Consider the following 21621-nt stretch of genomic DNA (forward strand, 5'->3'; position numbering starts at 1 on the left):
ATTACAGACTATCAAAGTCAACTTTATTTGTCAATGCTATATAAATCATTTGCATGAAATTAAAATGAATTAAACAGAATAAAATACAATACACACAATATATGAAAAATATAAGAGACACACATTTAAATATAGAAGTAGCTATATAAAAAAGAATATAATAAAATTGCCCAAATAGCTGATGTTAGTCATCTTATTTTGAAAGGTTCAGCGAAAATGGGCAGGACTTTATCAGTAATTAATTGTTGTTGCTTTTATCACACTATAAATGAAATAAAAGGGATACACTGGTCTTTTAAAATATATATATATATATATTAATAGAATAGAAATAGAAAAATAATTTATGCTGAAGTCAGACGTCTTATTTGGAAATGCTCAGCTCATTATTCTTTTTTTTTTTCTCTATACTGTATCTCTATAAATGAAATGAAGGGATATAATAGTCTTTTCTTTTTTTAATCATATTTTTTTAATCAATCATTTATTCGGTGTGTTTTGAAACTCTAACGCTGAAGTTGAATGTAGTCGTCTTATTTTGAAAAGTTCAGCGGAAATGGGCAGGATTTTATCAGTAATTAATTGTTGTTGCTTTTATCACACTATATCTCTATAAATGAAATAAAAGGGATACACTGGTCTTTTAAAAATATATATATATTTTAATAGAATAGAAATAGAAAAATAATTTATGCTGAAGTCAGACGTCTTATTTGGAAAAGCTCAGCTTATTATTATTTATTTTTTTTCTAACACTGTATCTCTATAAATGAAATAAAGGGATATACTAGTCTTTTTTTTTTAAATCATATTTATTCGGTGTGTTTTGAAACTCCAACGCTGAAGTTGAAGTTAGTCATCTTATTTTGAAAAGTTCAGCGGAAATGGGCAGGATTTTATCAGTAATTAATTGTTGTTGCTTTTATCACACTAAAATGAAATAAAAGGGATACACTGGTCTTTTAATATATATATATATATATCTTTTAATAGAATAGAAATAGAAAAATAATTTATGCTGAAGTCAGAAGTCTTATTTTGAAAAGTTCAGCGGAAATGGGCAGGATTTTATCAGTAATTAATTGTTGTTGCTTTTATCACATCATATCTCTATAAATGAAATCAAAGGGTCAAGGGATACACTGGTCTTTTAAAAAAAAATATATATATATATATATATATATATATATATATATATATATATATATATATATATATATATATATATTTTAATAGAATAGAAATAGAAAAATAATTTATGCTGAAGTCAGACGTCTTATTTGGAAAAGCTCAGCTCATTATTCTTTTTTCTTTTTTTTCTAACACTGTATCTCTATGAATGAAATAAAGGGATATACTAGTTTTTTTTATCATATTTTTTTTAATCAATCATTTATTCGGTGTGTTTTGAAACTCCAACACTGAAGTTGAAGGTAGTCATCTTATTTTGAAAAGTTCAGCGGAAATGGGCAGGATTTTATCAGTAATTAATTGTTGTTGCTTTTATCACACTATATCTCTATAAATGAAATAAAAGGGATACACTAGTCTTTTAAATACATATATATATTAATAGAATAGAAATAGAAAAATACTTTATGCTGAAGTCAGACGTCTTATTTGGAAAAGTTCAGCTCATTAATCTTTTTTTTTTTCTAACACTGTATCTCTATAAATGAAATGAAGGGATATACTAGTCTTTTTTTCTTTTCTTTTTTTTTTAAATCATATCTTTTTAATCAATCATTTATTCGGTGTGTTTTGAAACTCCAACGCTGAAGTTGAAGTTTAGTTATCTTATTTTGAAAAGCTCAGCGGAAGTGGCCAGGAGGTTTAACCGTCGACTTGACCAGATTAGAACCGGGACCGGGACGCTGCTGGTCGGCTTCAGTCGGTGTCGGTGCAGCGGCGGAGAGACGGAGAAGTTGTCGGTTGTGTTGGTCGACTGTAACCGGTGGTGGAAGAAAAAAGAAGAAAGTCGTTAAACCTCACCGGCGTTAAGACTTTTAACCGTTAAACAGCCGTTAAAACACCGCCGGTAACCGGACTTGTTACGTTACAGGACACGAAGCGGCTTCAGGAGGAAACTGTTAAAAGACTTCGGTAAGTTTAAATAAAGTTGTGTCTGTTTACGTCACATACGTGGTTAAAAGCCGTTAAAGTTACGTTAATTTAAATGACACGTCGGTTAGTTAACTTCAAGATGTAACTTCTGTTTAACTGTTTAAAAACCGACTGAAACTCACACACGTTAACGTTAAAAAACAGGCTAACTGTAGTTTTACTCACGTTGTAACTCAACTAAACTTTCATTTCTATGTGTTTTAAACGATAAATAAGGTCTTTTTTTTACTGACAAATAACGTCTTTTTTATTGATATATTACGTCTGTTTTCTGTCTTTCAAAAACAAACACAACACTCATGTAACGTGATTTAACCTTAACTTTATCTGTGATATTCAAACTAATTCACTTACATTCGGTCTTATTTTATTAAAAATACTTATATTAATAGCACTTTTATGAACTTAAAAAGTGACTTTTATTGTTGTAGCCTGTTGTTGTTGTGGTTTTACTTCCTTAAGTGTCACAATAACATTATTACTGCAGTGTTTCTACATGTCTATACTTGTAACTTACTGTAGAGAAAGTGCAAACACATGTGGATAACATAATACTTCGATTACAGGGTAAATATATGTGCTACCATGTGACTAAATCTAAGTTAATTGATGGTATTTGTTCACTTTTATGGAGGAAAGTAGCTCTGTTGTGGTTTATAATGTGTTAAAGCTTATTGTTTAATGTTTATATATAGATTTTAGTGTGTGACATTGAATGCTTTAGTTAAACTTTTCTATGTAGCTACTGTAAAAACTATGTGTGTGTGTGTGTGTGTGTGTGTGTGTGTGTGTGTGTGTGTGTGTGTGTGTGTGTGTGTGTGTGTGTGTGTGTGCAGCCTGTGGTACACGATCCCAAAATACTCCTTTGCTATTTACCAATTACAGGATAATTACATGTTATCCCATGTTGTACCATGATGATGATCCCATTCAAGTGGCCCCAGACTTTGTGGACCCCTGCGTCATGTATGTGTGTGTTTATTATATGTGTGTGTGTGTGTGTGTGTGTGTGTGTGTGTGTGTGTGTGTGTGTGTGTAGCCCAGCTGGCCTCTTTTGTTCTGTCCACGCAAACTGATTATCATGCACCATGCTACCACCAGAGCATCTGTCCCTGCAGACGCTGCTTTTGTTGGAGGACTTGGACCATTTACCCCCTTTCTTTTCTTTTCTCTTTTTTTTTTTTTTTTTTTTGTCCAACTGTCCGTTCATATTAAAAAAGCTCACAGGCGCCGTGTCACATCGTCGTCGAGTCGACCACCTTCTCCACATGCAGAGTTGCAGACTGCTGCTGCTGAGCCTACAGGAAGTTGAGTGGATTATTGTAAAGCAGAAGTGGAAGCTGTGGAGTCAGTATCACAAAGGTTGATACGGTTGAATAATAAATACATAAAACAAACTACTCACAGACAAAGGGACACCTTCAGTAAATGTTCCTGTTGTAAAAAGGAAACTTGTGTACCGTAAATCCTCCAATAGAAGCACACACTTTTATTTATTTGCTTCACCTGAACCGAACCGAACCGGCCCCGTCTGAGGTTTTTATTTCATTTAAAACAAATCTTCTGCTGCTTAAAAAGAGTCAGAACAGAAGAAAAGAGTCCGATCCAGAGTTTAATCAGCACAGCAGCCGTTCAGCTTCTAATAAATAAATGTGTTCAGTTGCTCCGGCCACAGACTGAAACCGAGGGTCCAATCTGACCTCAGGATGAATCTGCCAAATGTGAAAATGACATTACAAGACAAAGGAGGCATAAAGTTGTTGAAATTGAACATACTTTTATGAAGAAAATTCAGGTTGTTCATAATATGTTTTGTAAAAAGATAGTCCATGAATTGTAAACATCTTAATAATGCACTAAAACAAAGGGAAAATTTCAAAGTTATTTTTATTTATAGGTTATTATGATGCTGTTATTTTACTGGAGGTCACATTGCGCTTTTTGTGGCCCCTGAACGAAAATGAGTTTGACGCCCCTGGTTTATACTCTCCGCCTCTATCCTTGGGTCAGTCCGGGCTTCCTGCGTTCAAATCAATACTCGTGTGAGCGTAGAAACGGTTCAAACAGGCGAATGTGCAGGGCTTTGAGAGGTTTTGTTCATTCACAACTAAGAACTTGTAGAAAATTGAATTGAATTGAACTGAATGAAAGTTTATTTGACCACAGAATAAAATAAGGACAAAATATAAAACAACCATACAAAACAACAAAATAAACACATATTTATGTTCAAAAGGAGTGGGAAGAAGCTTATGAAATCCCACCCCTTCTCAAGGTAATTCAATAATAAGTTATAAAATAGTAATATATCATATATGAATAATAATTCAGAACAGAAACAGACCCTAACTTCTAACTTATGTACTCAAACCTGGAGCCAGACCTGGTCCAGTTCAGGAGGCTTTGAGGCTTTTATCAGAGACTTGGCGGTAACTCCCTGTGTGACGCAACAAAACCTGATTACAATGATTAATAGTGAAGAGGATTGATGAGGAAGCAGCTGCTGGTTGATGGATTGGTACCGTTTACATGAGGCAACAATGGAGCTGTCGCCTTCATCTGCTCATAATGGAGTTATTGGTGTGTTTGTAAGCGCCCTTTAACCCCCAGCACCCACCCCAACCCCCCCCAGTGTGACGTGACGGTGACACTTTGCAGCCACACACTCTTTATCTCTGTCTGTTGCCATGGTGAACAGGGTTAGGTGTGTGGTGTTTCCTCCTTCCTGTGTCGTTCACATCCACCTGGTTCGATCCGGACTCTCTGGGCTCATCGTCCACATGGAAACGGAGCTTCATCCAGAAAAACGATCTGTTTCTTGTTCCTTTTGAAAAAGTTTCCGGTAGCTAAACGCGTCATCATTTCTACAGGGTTCTTACGGATCCTTAAAAAGTCTTAAAAGGCATTGAATTCATTAATCTAACAATAAGGCCTTAATTGGCATTAAAATGTCTTAAATACATTTTTCAAAAGTCTTAAAAATGTTAACACATGATAAGTGGTATTTTATGGTTGTAATTAGTCTCAAATCTCAAAAATAATTGGTAACATTCTGACATAGAGAAGTTAGTGGCGGCCGTCAACGCCAAATTTCTCACCGCCAGCAGCTCCCGAGTCAGTGTTTTTTTTTTTTTCCTGACTTTTTATGCATTTATTTTGAAAGGACAGCTGGAAAGAGACACAATCCAATGTTCATGTAGCAGTCACTTTACCTTGGATCACATAGGAAAGTGGGTAAAGTTGTCAAGCCTAACCCTATGTAATTGGTGTGGTGTTTTTTTTTCTGCATTTGTGTTTATTATGAAGTCGGTTTTAAATTTAATTTCAAGTGGCTTTAAAAAAGTCTTAAAAAGTCTTAAATTTAACTTGGCTTAAGCTGTAGGAACCCTGTCTGTTGCCATGGTGAACAGGGTTAGGTGTGTGTTGATGGGGGCGATGGGGGTGTTTCCGCCGTCAGGACCCTGAAGCTGGACTTAGGAGTCGTTCACATCCACCTGGTTCGATCCGGACAAAAAATTCAAATTTCACTCATTATCTACTCCCCCTCATGTGGACTAAGGGCTGGGAGAAGTTTCAGAGTCCTCCGTGGCTTCTCTGAGTTACAGGGGGTCTCGGCGTAGCACTGCATGTCCATATAACGGTTGAGAACGGAGCTCACTTTTCTTCGTTCAAAATGACACACCAAAAAACATCCAAATCCCTCCATGCTGCTCGTCTGTAATGTCCCTCTTGTATTGAAGCCCCGACATGAGAAATTGTTCAGAAAAAAATTAAATAAGTCTATATTTTAAGCTTGTTTGTAGCAGAAGCTCCCAGTGTCTCAGTTCACTGCTTTGCCTGTGACCGGCGGAACAATTTCTCATGTCGGGGCTTCAATACAAGAGGGACATTACAGACGAGCACTATGGAGGTATTTGGATGTTTTTTGGTGTGTCTTTTTGGACGAAGAAAAGTGAGCTCCGTTTTCAACCGTCATATGGACATGCAGTGCTGCACGGAGCCCCGCTGTAACTCAGAGAAGCCACGGAGGACTCTGAAACTTCTCCCAGCCCTTAGTCCACATGAGGGTGAGTAAATGTTTGTTATTATTCCCCTTTTGACCTTTGATGCGACCCGTAGTTTGAACCAGTTGAACTCTGTGACCTGTTTGTTTTTACTGTTGCACATCTGCAGCATCCGAGTGTGTAAACTGTGAGCTGGAGGAATTTGGTTTGAACCTGGTCTCAGTGCATCCCAACAGAGAAGAAGGAGGAGGAGGAGCAGGAGGAGGAGGAGGAGGAGGAGGAGTCAATCGAGAGTCAAAACAAAGTCTGTGGAGCGACACCATGAGATCTGAGTCACGAGCCCTGGGATGAAAATCAGTGATGTGTTTGAGCCGCGACGTGTGATTCACCTCGCCGTCAGACCGTGGACCGCCGCCGTGTCTCCGTCACGAGAGGAAGAGGAGACGGAGACAACAGGGCGCTTGTTCCAGAGGAGTGAGGTCACCCCAGAGAGTCCTCCTCCTCCTCCTCCTCCTCCTCCTCCTCCTCCTCCTCATCGGGGCTCTGGTTGCAGCCGCTGAATGGGCCTCTGTCTGTCCGCCTGCAATCACACAAGCTGTGGAGGGGTGGTGGTGGTGGTAGGGGGGGGTCCGTCTCTTTTCATCATAGAGATCTTGACCTTCAACCCACCAGATCTCCCAGTTCACCAGAGGGAGCTGGTTTTGATGGAGGTCAGAGTCGGTGACCTCCTGGTTGTCGTGTTTGGAGACAACAAGTGTATTTGAACCAGGGACGCACCGACTGTGAAATTCTGGGCCGATACTGGATCGGAGCGGCCCATAGGTCCTGCTTACACGACAGCGCTCGCAGATGAAAACGGCAAAATATTTCATGGGATGTGCCTTTCGTTTAGACGGCGACGGCATTTTGGGGGCTTGAAAGCTCAAAAAAGTGAAAGCAGCCTCCAGAGTGGAAATCTTAAAAACGCTCCGCCGTTGGGGATTCCCACCCCCAAAATGCTTGTCTAAACGCGGAATAAAAAGTGAAGACACGACGCCACTTTTGCGTTTTCTGTTCGGATTGTTTCCGTATAAACATGGCCATAGACTGTAAAAAGAATGGACATAGCACCGTGACGTCACCCATTGGTGGTCAATAAAACTCCTTAGAATCCGTAACCAGAAAGACTCCAGGTGGCGTAGGTGACGTCACCACATGGCGTCCTTCCTTTCCCGTGTCAGTTGGTGACGTATTTTTAGTGGGACTGTCACTACCCGATTTGCAACGCTACCCGATTTGTGACAGCCATGTACGGCAACTCCACTTGGACAAACTTAGTTGAATTGACTTAGGACCACTGCCCTATGTGCGTCGCCAGAGACGGTTTATCTTTTTATTTATTTTTTTAAATACTTTATTAGTAGTGTAAATTGAGGGTTGGTTGTGGTGGTCTGGATCTTGATGCTCAGAAAACAGGAACACAGGCGGACTTTTAATGTTTACTGTCCTCTTTTCTCGCCGGCCTCATCACCATGACAACCACAAACAATCACAACTACCACAACACTCACTGAATAAACGAGTCTGCCGCGGCTGTCTTATGACGGACCTCCGCGGTTTTTATTTTATTTTATTTTTTAATCATTTTCACAGTACCGTATTTTAAATTCACAGAACTTTAAGCATGTACGCAAATCGGGCAGTGCCCAAATGAAGTTTGTCCAAGTGGAGTTGCCGTAGGCAGCTGTCCAAGATGGCGGCCGGTCTGCGCATGCGCAGACCAGTTTTGTCACGGATCCGGTAGCGTCGCAAATCGGGTAGTGACACCGACACCAGATCTGTAGTCCGTAGAGCGTCTTCACACTAAATACATTCTTCTGTTGCTGTTTTACAACAAACTGCTGGTTTCTCTTCATGAACCGTGGTGTTTTAAACAGGTAGAGGTCAGAGAGTTTTATCATCACACTATTCAATCACATTAGAAATAAAACATTGACTCCCCTTCACTTACATGGAGACTTTACTTCCTGCTTCCGCTTCGGCTCTCTATACCAATACCAATGGCCCATAATACCTATGGTACCAATGTTTTTTCACTGTAATTTTTTCCTCTATTGTGTAAAGGAAACTCCCACACAACCAACATTTTTGCTCACTTGACTTTTACAAATGAGAACAGTAGTAACGAACGAGAGTTAGCTATTTTTATCATATTTTTCACGCTACTATCACCGTTTAGACAAATCTGAAATGATTGAAGAAACGTTACTATTTCTGTGTGTGTGTGTGTGTTTTGTGTTGCTATGTGTTGTATTTATTTATTCATTTTGTCGGAATCGCAGTGTCTAGAAAGCATCAGCGTCCCAGGTGTTTTCCTGTCTGACTCTCAGGACGAGGAGCAACAAAACCCTGAACCTGCTCTGCTCTGACTCTGTAGATTAGTGATGACGTTGCGTCCTGCAGCCTTTTGACATCACAGCTGAATGAAAGCTGTGTGTGTGTGTGTGTGTGTGTGTTTCACCTCTCAGTCCCACTCAGTCTCAGTGAACTTGTCTGAATACAGACATTGTCCGGCAGCACAAAGGCATTGTGGGTGTTATTGTCATGATGCATGATGTCGTCGTGTTGAAGCGTGTGTGTGTGTTTGTACAGTCGTCTGAGGAGGGTTTTTAACATTTACATGAAACATTCAAAGTGTGTGTGTGTTGTTAAAGCAGAAGTAAGTGATATATTTGTGTTAATATAAGTCTTAAATAGTTATATCTTCCGACAGCAATCACTTACATAGAGTGTTTGGTCTGAAACACGGGTCTGTCAGTCCCTCTGCTCTGCTCTGAGCCCAGGAGAAAACATTTATCGTATCCTACAGTTTTTATCCAATGAGGAGAGAGAACGGCATGCAGGGCTGTGTGTGCAGCCAAGGGACGCCGTGAATGTGGCGACGTAGGGACGAGGACTGTTATGGTGCGTTCAAGGCAACTCGTAACTCGTGTTTTTCCGACCTGTGAAGTCATACCAGTTCGATCTGGTACGAGTTCACGGGTCAGAAGTTACGAGTGGCCGTTATAGTGACTTTCACAGGTAAAACAGGTCGGAAAAACACGAGTGGGTTGCCTGAAACGCTACAAAGTCGTAAGTCGTGACCTGAAGCTGTAATTTACGGTTTCAAAAGCCTGCCTGGAACGCAGCATTAGCCAAAACGACCGGATCGCTTACTTCTGCTTTAATATAAGCCTGTTGTATTGTGTTGTTGTTGTTGTGTGCAGGTGATGTGTTGAGGAGCTGCTCTGATGGAGACGCTCTGAGGGCCGACACCAGGACTCCTCCTCCTCCTCCTCCTCCTCCTCCTCCTCCTCCTCCTCCTGAAGCAGCAGCCATGTTCTCCTCCGTGGGGCAGGAGAACGTCTCCTCCTCCACCAAAGCACCCGTCAAGTACGGAGAGCTCATCGTGCTGGGGTGAGGTCAACACAACATGAACATGAACATGTACACAAACACACCACACTAGGGCCGTCAATCTTCCCCCCAAAGCAGATTTAAATGTCTAATGCTTCTTATGTTAAAGGGATAGTTCAATATTTAGTCAAATTGGGCCATTGTCATAATCCCTATAGTCATAGTAGCAGTAGGTTCATTACCTTTAATTGTCGGTGCAAGCTATTTTTAGAACGGCGGAGCAGAGCCGTGAGCTGCTCAGAGCTACGCTACGGAGGCTATATATGGGATTTCTTGGTTTCTCTCATCAAACTCATCAAATACACAATCCAACAACTCCACAACGCTCTGGTGGACAAGTTGTGACCTGCACATTCACCATGCTATGAGATAATAACACAACGTTATAGACAGAGTTGTTTTAGAGGGAAATTCATGCAAAACCGCTGATGCGCGTTGCCTTCAGGGACAGTTTTTCATCAAGCAGTCTCTGTATTTCCCTCTAAAACAACTCTGTCTGGTAACGTTGTGTTATTATCTCTTAGCGTGGTGAATGTGCAGGTCACAACTTGTCCACCAGAGCGTTGTGGAGTTGTTGGATTGTGTATTTGATGAGTCAGAGAGAGAATTCTTGTCTCAAACTGTTGTTTCTATCAGTGGATTCAACATGAAACAGAACAGATGTTTCAGTATCTGTCAGTCTGTGGACACGTTGTAGTTAAAAGACCAGAACAGAACTGGGGTTTTTACACAGAGCTCTGCTGATGAGACTTTAACCTGAATGTTCAGGTTTGTTCAACACGTTTAGACAAATAAACCACTGAGTTTATTGGAGCTGAGTCCTCCAGCGTCCAGAGGTTTGGTCTGACTGAGAGACTGAGAGAGTGTGTGACCAGCAGTTAGCCGGGTCCTGAGGTCTGAGAGGTGCAGACAGAGTCTGAAACACAGGAAGTGTGTTATCAGGGGAAGAATGGCTCGACTCTGGGCCAGACCCGGCCCGGCCCGCTGTTTATCTGCCCTGAGGCTGCAGCCGCCTGGGCCTGGAGATAACCAGCAGCCAGCAGCAACGCTCAGGAAAACCACAGCCCTGAACGCACCACTGGTTCACAACCACAGCTTCCTGCTCCGCAACGTGGACCGGACCGGACTGGATCGGATCAGACTGGACCGGCGGTGCGTTCAGGTTCAGATTAAAGACAAAAAGACAAGAGAAGTCAGAGACTGGTGGAGCTGGAAGCCTCCGAGGTTTAGACCGGACCCACATGGTCACTAGAACAGGACCTGGACCGGACCCAGGACCTGCTGGTCCAGACCGGTCCAGACTGGTCCAGACTGGTCCAGACTGGTCCAGACCGGTCCACACCGGTCCAGACCTCCTCCTCCCTGTGACTGACAGAAACAGAAACAATGAGTTTTTCCCACGTCTTGTTTTCTTTTTTAACTCTGTTGGTGGTAACGAGAGCAGACGACTTCCTGACAGAAACAGAAGCTGCTGGTTCCTGGTTCCTGACTCCTGGAAACCCAAATCCACAGAAACCTTCCAGCTACGTAACCTAAGGTCTCATGTACATACATAATACTAAACATAGCAGATGTTTCAGTATCTGTCTCAAACTGTTGTTTCTATCAGTGGATTCAACATGAATCAGAGCAGATGTTTCAGTATCTGTCAGTCTGTGGACACGTTTTAGTTAAAAGACCAGAAAATAACTGAGGTTTTTACACAGAGCTCTGCTGTTTAATCCTGGTCTGATTGGACGAGACTTTAACCTGGATGTTCAGGTTTGTTCAACACGTTTAGACAAATAAACCAATGGGTTTATTGGAGCTGAGTCCTCCAGCGTCCAGAGGTTTGGTCTGACAGAGTGGGGGAGGAGTGTGTAACCAGCAGTTAGCCGGGTCCTGAGGTCTGAGAGGTGCAGACAGAGTCTAATACTAAACATAGAAAAAGTTTGTAAGTCCTGTGTACAGCAGCTAAGTTTTTTTCCCTGTTAAAAGGGCAGAGGATGTTGTTGTGATGCCATGTAAAGCCCTTTGAGGCAAACTGTTTGTAAAAACGGGCTATACAAATAAAATTGCCTTGCCTTGCCTAAGTGCTTCTACTGTAGGTGCCAGCTGCTGCAGGATAAAAACTGAAAAAACTTCCAGTGCACACCAGAGCGTAGGAGAGAAACGATTTATTATCAAAAGTAAAAACAGAAGTGGTGAACAATGTGTTTCACATGTTGCTTCATCAGATCAAGAGCGAATGTGATGAAGCAACATCGGTTGTTCTCATCCCCCAGTGGCGGCGTAACTCCTCCCGCTAGACACTCCTCACAACTCCTCTCTACAATTAGCGTTTAGGCAAGGCAGGGCATCTTCATTTATATAGCGTATTTCATACCAAGGCAACTCAATGTGCTTTACATAAAGACAAAACATTTAAAAAGAGCAGCATAAAAACAAACAATTTTTTAACAGAGTTAAAAGCAAGAGCACAGAAGAATAAAAAAGTAGTTCTTCAGCTGTAAGCACATGAAAAGAGAAATGTTGTGAGTTCTGCTTGTAGTTTAGCATTTATACAGTGTTTTTTTTTCTGAGACTACGACCAAAGACGGTTATTATGACGATATCTGGTTATCTAGCTAGCTAGGTGTCATCAATCGATGCGATGTTTTCTTTTCTTTTAAACATGTACGACTGGATTTTATCAACATTCGCCATCGCCGTGTCGTTGGTATGAGATTGTTAGACGTGGGCGGAGCCAGGGAGCTGTCGATCAGAGCGTTATCTGCCACGCCCACTCTGTCCTGACAAGTGACAAGACTGTTTTCTAATGGTTATGAAAAGTTATTGCCACTCAGACTATTGTTGATGTTTAATGAGACACTTGACTTGGATATAATTGAAGCATTTTTACTATTTAAAGTCATGTTTCCAGAGGCTTTAAAGGGATACGCCAACATTTTTCTTCCGTGTCTTGCCTCACTCCCGAGTCCATGACCAGCAGATAGACACCATCCTTTCGACTGTACGTGCCATGAGACATGAAATTGCGGAATATTTGGCGGCGAATATTTCAATATTTGACGGACGAGAGTTTCGCTATATTTATCTAATTTTTCATGTCACTATATCACCGTTTAGACTAATCTGATGTTTGTAAAGTCTATAAAACCAATGATTGGACAAACATTACTATTTCTGTGTGCACGTTTTTGTAATTAGTCATGGTTATCATAGATTAGCCGGGCTAACGGTTAGCTACCTGTTTAACTTTAATAACTCAGTGACTCAATAAACGCTCCATGAAAAAATATTTCTCCAGCGGATATCTGAGTTACAACATGACTGAGCTAACTGGAGTAGTTTCATGTCGTGTCCCACAACGGGAGGGTTTTAACAGCTGACGTCCTGGTGTTAGCTTAGCTACCACCGTTAGCTTAGCTACCACTGTCCCTGTCAGCTGCAGCCACTGATGCTTTCTAGACACATAAATACAACACATAGCAACACAAAACACACACACAGAAATAGTAATGTTTCTTCAATCATTTCAGATTTGTCTAAACGGTGATAGGGCGTGAAAAATATGATATATAGCTAAACTCTCGTTCGTTACTATTGATCTCATTCAAATTACGTGCTGGTTTTCTACCAGGAAGTAGAATGTAAACAACAAGGAGATTCGGTCTACACAGCAGCTCCCTGTCTGATCAATTGTGTTGTAATGTTACATAATTATATGTTATTAATCCATGACATTTACACTCTGTCTGCTGTGTGTGTGTGTGTGTGTGTGCAGGTGTAACGGCGCCCTCCCCAGCGGTGATAAAGGTCGGAGGAAGAGCCGCTTCGCTCTGTGTTGTAGGATCAAGGCCAACGGCGTCAAGCCCAGCACCGTGCACACGTCCTGCACGCCGCAGGCCGCCAAGGTCACGCCCACTCTGTGATGTCATCACACACACCTGTCTGTCTGAGGAGCAGAAGTGTTGATCGAGTGTGTGTGTGTGTGTGTGTGTGTGTGTGTGTGTCCCTCAGGCCGTCAGTAACAAGGAGCAGCACAGCATCTCCTACACTCTGTCCCGCGCTCAGACGGTGGTGGTGGAGTACACACACGACAGCAACACAGACATGTTCCAGGTCTGGACCGCAACACACACACACACACACACACACAAACGTGCGCTATATTGCAGGCCCCGCGACCTCTTTTTTCTTTTTTTTATTTAAAATAACAAGCGCTACAATGCAGCACAGCAACTTCACGTTGGAGACTTGTGGAATAACTTGTATATAGGCATCGAAAACCTTGTTTTCCCAGTTTGAGACGCCCCAAAATAAACTGCGACTTATATTCCGAATTTTACGGTAACTTCCCTCAGCTGAGCCACAGCTGTGTGTGTTTTATAACGGCAAGAGAAAAAAAAACAGTGTCAATCGTCCTCTCAATCACCAATAGACCTAATTGACCCAATGAGTCAATATATTTATATACCGTAAAATTCTGAATATAAGTCGCACTGCACTGGTACAGTATATAAGTCGCAGTCTATTTTTGAGGACCTCAAACTGGGAAAACAAGGTTTTCTGTTGCTATTTGGTAATAAAAAGATTAAACAAGTTCCACATGTTTATGTGCTGCGGTGTAGCTCTTTCTTGTTATTTTATATTTAAAAAGAAAAGAGATCGCGGGGTAATTAAACACTGTACATTTAGCGCGATATAGTGCATAGCGTTTATTAGTGTTCCATGCGCACGTGTGTGTGTGCCTGCAGAGAGAGAGAGAGACCGAGTCCAGCAGGAGGAGGGGCTGACTGACAGAGATGAGAGACGGTGAAATGCTGTTTTAAAAAAGAAAACCCATAAAAATAATATTATTTTATGTCGGACCCAAATGAGTCTCGTTAATTAGCGTCATCGGAAACGCCGTTCTGCCCGCATGGTCGTATGCGGATACAGGACGCATTAGCGCTTACACCTGTGTTTACACACATGTGGTCACAATGCGACCCCAACCCGACCGCCTCCGGGAGGTGGTATAACCCACACCCAACTTTTTTGATGGAAAAAAAAGGAAAAAAAGTGTGACTTATACACCAAATTTTACAGTAATATATAATATAACACAGTAACCCGTGTGTCCCGTCAGATCGGGCGCTCCACCGAGAGCCCCATCGACTTCGTGGTGACCGACATGGTTCCTGGAGGTTCCGGTCCGGCCGACGCTCCGGCGGTCCAGAGCACCATTTCCCGCTTCGCCTGCCGCATCATCTGCCAGAGGAGTCCGCCGTACTCGGCCCGGATCTACGCCGCCGGCTTCGACTCCTCCAAGAACATCTTCCTGGGGGTAGGTCCACTCAACCCGACCCGACCCGACCGGCGCCGCTCTGAGAGACGACGCTCTGCTCCAGACCTGACCTGTGTGTGTGTGTGTGTGTGGTTGCAGGAGAAGGCGGCGAAGTGGCGGACGCAGGACGGGCAGATGGACGGACTGACCACCAACGGCGTCCTGGTGATGCACCCGCAGCGCGGCTTCAGCCAGGACGCCAGCCCCGGCCTCTGGAGGGAGATCTCCGTCTGCGGCAACGTCTTCACTCTGAGGGAGACGCGGTCGGCCCAGCAGAGAGGCAAGATGGTGGGTCACACACACACACACACACACACACACACACACACACACACACACACACACACACACCTCCAGGGTTCTAAATTACGTAACACCCGCCAACCCACCAAATGCGGGTTAAAAAACAACGTGGCAAACGGTGGCTCTGAAGGATCAACTGAAGAAAACAACCGCAACAGAGACGGAAAAACTGGTTCAGTGAGACAGAATATGATGAGAGAGTTTCAGCAAGAAGGGATGAGACAGAGAGAGGGGAGGGGTAAAGAAAGAGAGAGAAGTAGAGAGAGGTGTATAAAGAGAGAAATTGCAGATGAAAGGTTGAAGGTTGAACTGATTCATGAGATCAGAGGTCAAAGGTCACAGGTTGAGTGTGAGAGGCGGAGGGAAACGACCGACCAGGAGGATCAGTGGTGTTGAACAGGTGTGTGTGTGTGTGTGTGTGTGTGTGCGTGTGTGTGTGTGTGTGTGTGTGTGTGTGTGTGTGTGTGTGTGTGTGTGAATCGTGGGTAAAAATGCAGCTCGTCAACATAACGACGGTGATGTCACACCCTCCTCGTCATCCTGTAGAACAGGTTCAGACCGGTTTGACCTGCCACAGGAAGTGACATCACCCTCTTTGTTTTCGTGAAAGTTTTTTTTAAACTTAATTAACAATTATATACATAACAAAACTGTTGAGCCAGGGGAAGAAAAATATATAAAAGTATAAATATACAAAGTATAGAAGTATCATGTATAAAACATGCATTGATGTAAAGAAACATTAATTAAAAAAATGTTTTTCCAAAATAAAGTTTGTTTTTAAAGCCTTTGGCATTTCTAGTCCTTTGTCTACTAGTGCTGTATTGATAAAGTTCCTTCAAAAAAAGTGCAAAATTTGGTTTACTGTCAGTCCATTTCTTTTTGTGGATATGAAATTTACCTAAAAATAAAACAAGTTGTACAAAAAAAATTAATTCATTTTCCATTTGGTTGTTTTCAAAGTAAAGAAAAATGTCCTTCTCATGCAGATGTACTGAATGTCCATTTTTCTTTTCAATAAAATGTTGTACATTAAACCAAAACATTTGAATATAAATAGTGAAACAGTGCATCAGTGATCAGTCAAACCAAAGTTGACTGGCTTTGACCAAGGATATGAGACATAACAAAACATACGTAGCTCAAAAAAATAAAGCTTTATTGAAAACAACACTATGCAAAGAATAATTCAAAAGCATCAGCTCATCTTTTTCAAAATGGCACTTATCTGCTTTTGCAAATGAGCTCCTCTAGATTCATCATACAAGCCACAGAAATCATAAGAGTATCAATATCGTTAGTTTAAATATGTCTAATGTTTTTTTTGCTGGATATATTGTGTATAATTTTGAAAGATACTTCCTTGATCTTACTGTATTGTTTAGACAAAATGTTTACATCATCCTCTAAGTGTGTGTTGAGGTGTGTCTGACCTTTGACCTCCTCCTCCTCCTCCTCCTCCTCCTCCTCCTCCGTCAGGCGGCGTCCGAGTCCAACCAGCTGGTGGACGGCTCCCTGGTGGACCTGTGCGGCGCCACGCTGCTGTGGCGGACGGCCGAGGGTCTGGCGCGGACGCCGACCGTGAAGCACCTGGAGGCGCTGCGGCGGGAGCTGAACGCCGGCCGGCCGCAGTGTCCGGTCGGCTTCAACACGCTGGCGTTCCCCAGCCTGCGCCGCCGCCGCCTCGACGACGCGCCCGACGACCGCCAGCCCTGGGCCTACACGCGCTGCGGCCACGTGCACGGCTACCACGGCTGGGGCGGTCGCCGCGGCAACCCCGAGGAGCGGGAGTGCCCCATGTGTCGCGCCCGCGGGCCCTACGTGCCGCTGTGGCTGGGCTGCGAGGCGGCCTTCTACGTGGACGCCGAGCCGCCCACGCACGCCTTCGCGCCGTGCGGACACGTCTGCTCCGAGAAGACGGCGGCGTTCTGGAGCCAGATCCCGCTGCCGCACGGCACGCACGCCTTCCACGCCGCCTGCCCCTTCTGCATCCAGCCGCTCGGCGCCGACGGCAACGACGCCGCCAAAGCTGCCAACGCCACCGCCGCCGTCGTCAGACTCATCTTCCAGAGCCCGCTGGACTGACGCCACGGCAACGACTGCTGCTGTTTCATAACTTAATAAACTTTATTTAACTTGATGGTTCAGGTAAGTTCTGTTCAGGCTCCGCCCACCGCCGCCGGATCAGCTGTGATTGGTCGGACTGACCTCCGTATTTATTCTTCACGGCCGAGAATCAGAGCGACGCTGAGGACGAACGCTGACACTTGGAGACGAAAACAATTTTTATTTCAAGGACAAAAAAAAGTAAAAATATAATGAGAGTGAAGTTGGAGGAAGAAGACGTGAAGAGCTAGCCTAGAAATCTAGCTGCACCCTAGCGGCAGCAAATCTCTTTGCTCCGTAGGTGGGTCTAGAAACGAGCCACAGGAACTTTTTGAGTCTCGAACACCTTTTGTGTTCACCAATCACAGCGCTCTATCTGTTTAGAGAGTCGTTGGGCGGGCTTAACGCCATGACGACATACATTTTAATTGGCTTGTCAGGCAACGTCATCCTGCTCTTTGCTCTGATTGGTCGTAGCGCTACCCTATTGGTGCAGAGGCAGTTTGAAAGACAGCCTTCATCCCGCCTCCAGCGTCCGCGAAACCAAAACTAGGAAATGCTGGACGAGTCGACCACTAAATAATAATAACAAAATAACTATAAAGACAAAACGATATATTTATCTAAATGGACCCGTTAACAAGTGGTAACGTAGATTCATCCACATTAATATGAGACTCTGTTAGAACCAAATACAAGAAAAAAAGTCCAGATTCTCTGATTCCAGCTTCTTAAATGTGAATATTTCTGGTTTCTTTGTTCCTTTATGACAATAAACTGAGTCTCTCTTTGGTTCATGGACAAAACAAGACATTTAAGGAAACACTGATTGACATTTTTTAACAATTTATTGACCAAACAACTAATCGATTTATCGTTTAAATAATCAACAGATTAATTGATAATGAAAATAATTGTTAGTTGCAGCTCTATTAATATTATTATTTACTTTTGTAGTGCACAAAATTCAACGGTTAGTTTTGTCTAAAATCAAATACTGGAAGCTAACGATCACAGCGGTTTCCAACGTCTTCTTCCTTTTTGGACGCTACGGTCGCCCATCAACACGTCTACCGGCTGGTTTTGGTTGTAATTTCTATTAGTGATAATAAGCAAATTACGTACTGTACTTTTTTATTTTTGCTTGTGTGTTCTGACCTGTTTCTGAGTGTGGAAGGATTCAAGTTGAGACACAGCACAGTTATAATTGTTGGTGACATTCAGACTTTTATTTTGAAAGGGGCCCTCCCTCCCCAGCTCTTTGACTTCCTGTCCACAGCTGCGTGTGTTTCCTCCTCAGCGCTGCTCTGAAGAACTGGGCCGTAACTCTGTGTGTGTGTGTGACGTCACGTCTCTACCTGTCGGTGCAGGTGTAACGAGTCCCAGCTCTCTGATTGGTCGAGCCGTCTGGTCTTTGTCTCTGTGTGAAAAAAACACAGTAATTATATTTTAATACTGATCTAAACTCAAGACTTTTGTTACTGTGTCAGAGGAACTGAAGCAGCAACTTCCTTTGTGTTGTTTCTAGGGTTGCAAAATTCCGGGAATTTTCAAAGTTGGAAACTTTCCATGGTTATTAACGGGAATATATGGGAATAAATCAGAAATTTACAAAATTGAAGGTTGGCCCTTAACTGGGAACTTAAATATAGTTGTGAAAAATACGTAGCCTATATTGTAGCATAATCTTGGCTAAAACAACCAGATTTAATGCAGGTAGCCTACACTTGAATATCTATGGAAAGCAAAGTGTTTTCACTACATTTCCCATGAGCCTCCGTGCGCACGGTAAAATTCTTGGACTGGCGCAAGACGGACAAAAGCGAAAACATTTGCCAGTCAGATACCATTATGTATATATACTGTATATCGGACCCGCCGGGCAGCGTCCGCGAAACCGAAACTAGAAAATGTTGGGCGAGCTGACCACTAAATAATAATGACAAAAAACATATATTTAACAAGTGTGGGTAATGTAGATTCATCCACATTAATATGAGACTTTTTTTTATATTAAATTATATATTAAATTATATAAATTCCCATAATTCCCATGGAAAGTTTCCTATTTGGAATATTTCCAAAATTCCCCAGCTTAACTTCCCATGGAAAGTTTCTGGAAATTTACTGGAAACTTTCCGCCCCTTTGCAACCCTAGTTGTTTTTGTTCCCTACAAAATAAAAGTCCTCTCCTGTAAATGATCCCTGAGGTTTAACATGAAGCAGGGACGACAAAGTGCTCTTAAAGGAATATTCCACACATGTTTAACACTAGAGTTCAGCTGTGGAGGTTGATCGATGCTTCTCTGGCGCCACCATGAGGCCAAACCTCCCCACACACGCACACTGACGATGACAAATACAACAAATAAATGACATTAAAACCTTTATTTTGTTATTTCACGGTGAATTCTCCTCCTATCGTCTCTGCCGACATTCCTGCTCCTGTGAAAGTTCAACGACTGTGAACCAACCGACCAAAAACCACATGTAGTGGAACTGAAACCGATGAGTTCACTGACCCTCGTTCATTCCTGTGAGAGCTGTGAAAACTGCAGACCGAACATTTTTGTACCAGCTGCAAACAGTAAAAGATAAATAAATAAATAATATAAAAACACACTGTCGATGTTTGTCTCTGACTCTTTTCATTTTACAGGCTGCTACTGACAAAAACAGCACATGGACTTTATTCAAATACAAATATAATGTGTTATTGTGGTTTTACCGACCTTTTCAGTTCTTTTCTTTATAGTCCTGCACCAGGTAATTCCCATACAAACATGTTAACACAGTGTGACTGACAGACTAATATATCAATACAATAATGTGATAATGAAATAAAAAAGTATGTCATTTTGTATTGTTTTCTATGAAATTAAACTTCATTAACTTAACCCTACATTTGTATTGTTGACATAATAATGATCACTTTAGTTTTGATGAGTATTTATTATTAATTTCTGGTATTTTACACACTGACATAAGAATGTTTATTCATCCCAAACGTGGGAAATTTGGTTGTTAGAGTAGCATATAAGGTAAAAAATAAATAAATAAATATGCAAATATAAAATGATATTAAGGAAAAAGGTAAAATGTTAGTGTTGGACATAAATAAATAAACAACGTGTCAGATAATCAGACTTTTTAATGTGTTTAAATGGAATAAACAGAACAAAAATTGAACATAATGCTGCTTTAATGACGAAGGAACGACAGAAACAAACAAATGGACAGAACTAATGGCTAATCAATCACGTTATTGATAAGTATGAAGGTAGATTTGTGTCTTTATTATTCAATCAAAAAAAAAGGTTGCTTCAATCAAAAAATATATTTTCAATAAAAAAAACAACCTTTTCAATCAAAGGAAAAGGGTGTTTGAATGCAAAAATATAGTTGAGACTAAAAGAAATGCATTTGGACACCGTTTTTCTTGATTGAAAATGTTTTTTTTGAAGGAAGTAATGTTGTTTTGTGTTTGGGCCATATTATTGGTAGGACATTTGTGTATTTATAATTCAATCAAAAAAAGAAGTAGCTTCAAACAAAAAAAATATTTTCAATCAAAAAAAATCACTTCAATAAAAAAAACCCTTTTCAATCAAAGAAAAAAAGTGTTTGAATGCAAAAAAGTTGAGACAAAAAAAAAATGCATCTGAACACCGTTTTTCTTTGATTGAAAATGTTTTCTTTGATAAAAGTGAATGTTTTTTTTTTGATCGAAGCAAATTTTTTGATTGAAGTAATGTTGTTTTGTGTTTGGGCCATATTGTGGGTACGACATTTGTGTCTTTATAATTAAAGCAGAAGTAAGCGGAATATTTGTGTTAATAGCCTATAAGTCTTAAATAGTTCTATCTTCCGACAGCAATCACTTACATAGAGTGTTTGGTCTGAAACACGGGTCTGTCAGTCACTCTGCTCTGCTCTGAGCCGAGGAGAAAACTTCTTGTATACTTCCTTGTATCCTACAAGCTTTATCCAATGAGGAGAGAGAACGGCATAAAGGGCTGTGTGTGCAGCCAAGGGATGCGCGTGAATGTGGTGACGTAGGGACGAGGACCAATAGATCCGCGACGAGGGCGGGGGCTGCTAACTCCATCGACTGACAAGAAGTTAGCCAAAACGACGACCGGATCGCTTACTTGTGCTTTAAATCAAAAAAAGAAGTAGCTTCAAAAAAAAAAAAAAAAAATTCAATAAAAAAAAAATCACTTGAATCAAAAAAAACAAACAAAAAAACTTTTTCAATCACAGAAAGTACAGAAAAAAAGTTTTTGAATCCAAAAAAGAAAAAAACCGGGAGCTGCAGTAGCGGGTCTCGGCCGCAGG

The 21621-nt window shown here is 41.7% G+C and overlaps 1 protein-coding gene across 1 annotated transcript; it reads left to right on the forward strand.

The window, feature by feature from the left end:
* The first annotated feature begins 1904 nt into the window (after positions 1–1904).
* LOC146992413 (E3 ubiquitin-protein ligase pellino homolog 1-like) lies at positions 1905–17317 on the forward strand. The gene is made up of 7 exons (XM_085786143.1): positions 1905–2103; positions 9374–9563; positions 13330–13459; positions 13566–13667; positions 14677–14874; positions 14974–15162; positions 16657–17317. The coding sequence occupies exons 2-7, from the start codon at positions 9484–9486 to the stop codon at positions 17260–17262; spliced, it is 1305 nt and encodes a 434-aa protein (XP_085642269.1). The 5' UTR covers positions 1905–2103; positions 9374–9483; the 3' UTR covers positions 17263–17317.
* The last annotated feature ends 4304 nt before the right edge of the window (positions 17318–21621 follow it).

The sequence above is a fragment of the Trachurus japonicus genome, chromosome 1, assembly GCF_045865225.1.
Source record: "Trachurus japonicus isolate A0001 chromosome 1, Traja_1.0".
Lineage (NCBI taxonomy): Eukaryota > Metazoa > Chordata > Actinopteri > Carangiformes > Carangidae > Trachurus > Trachurus japonicus.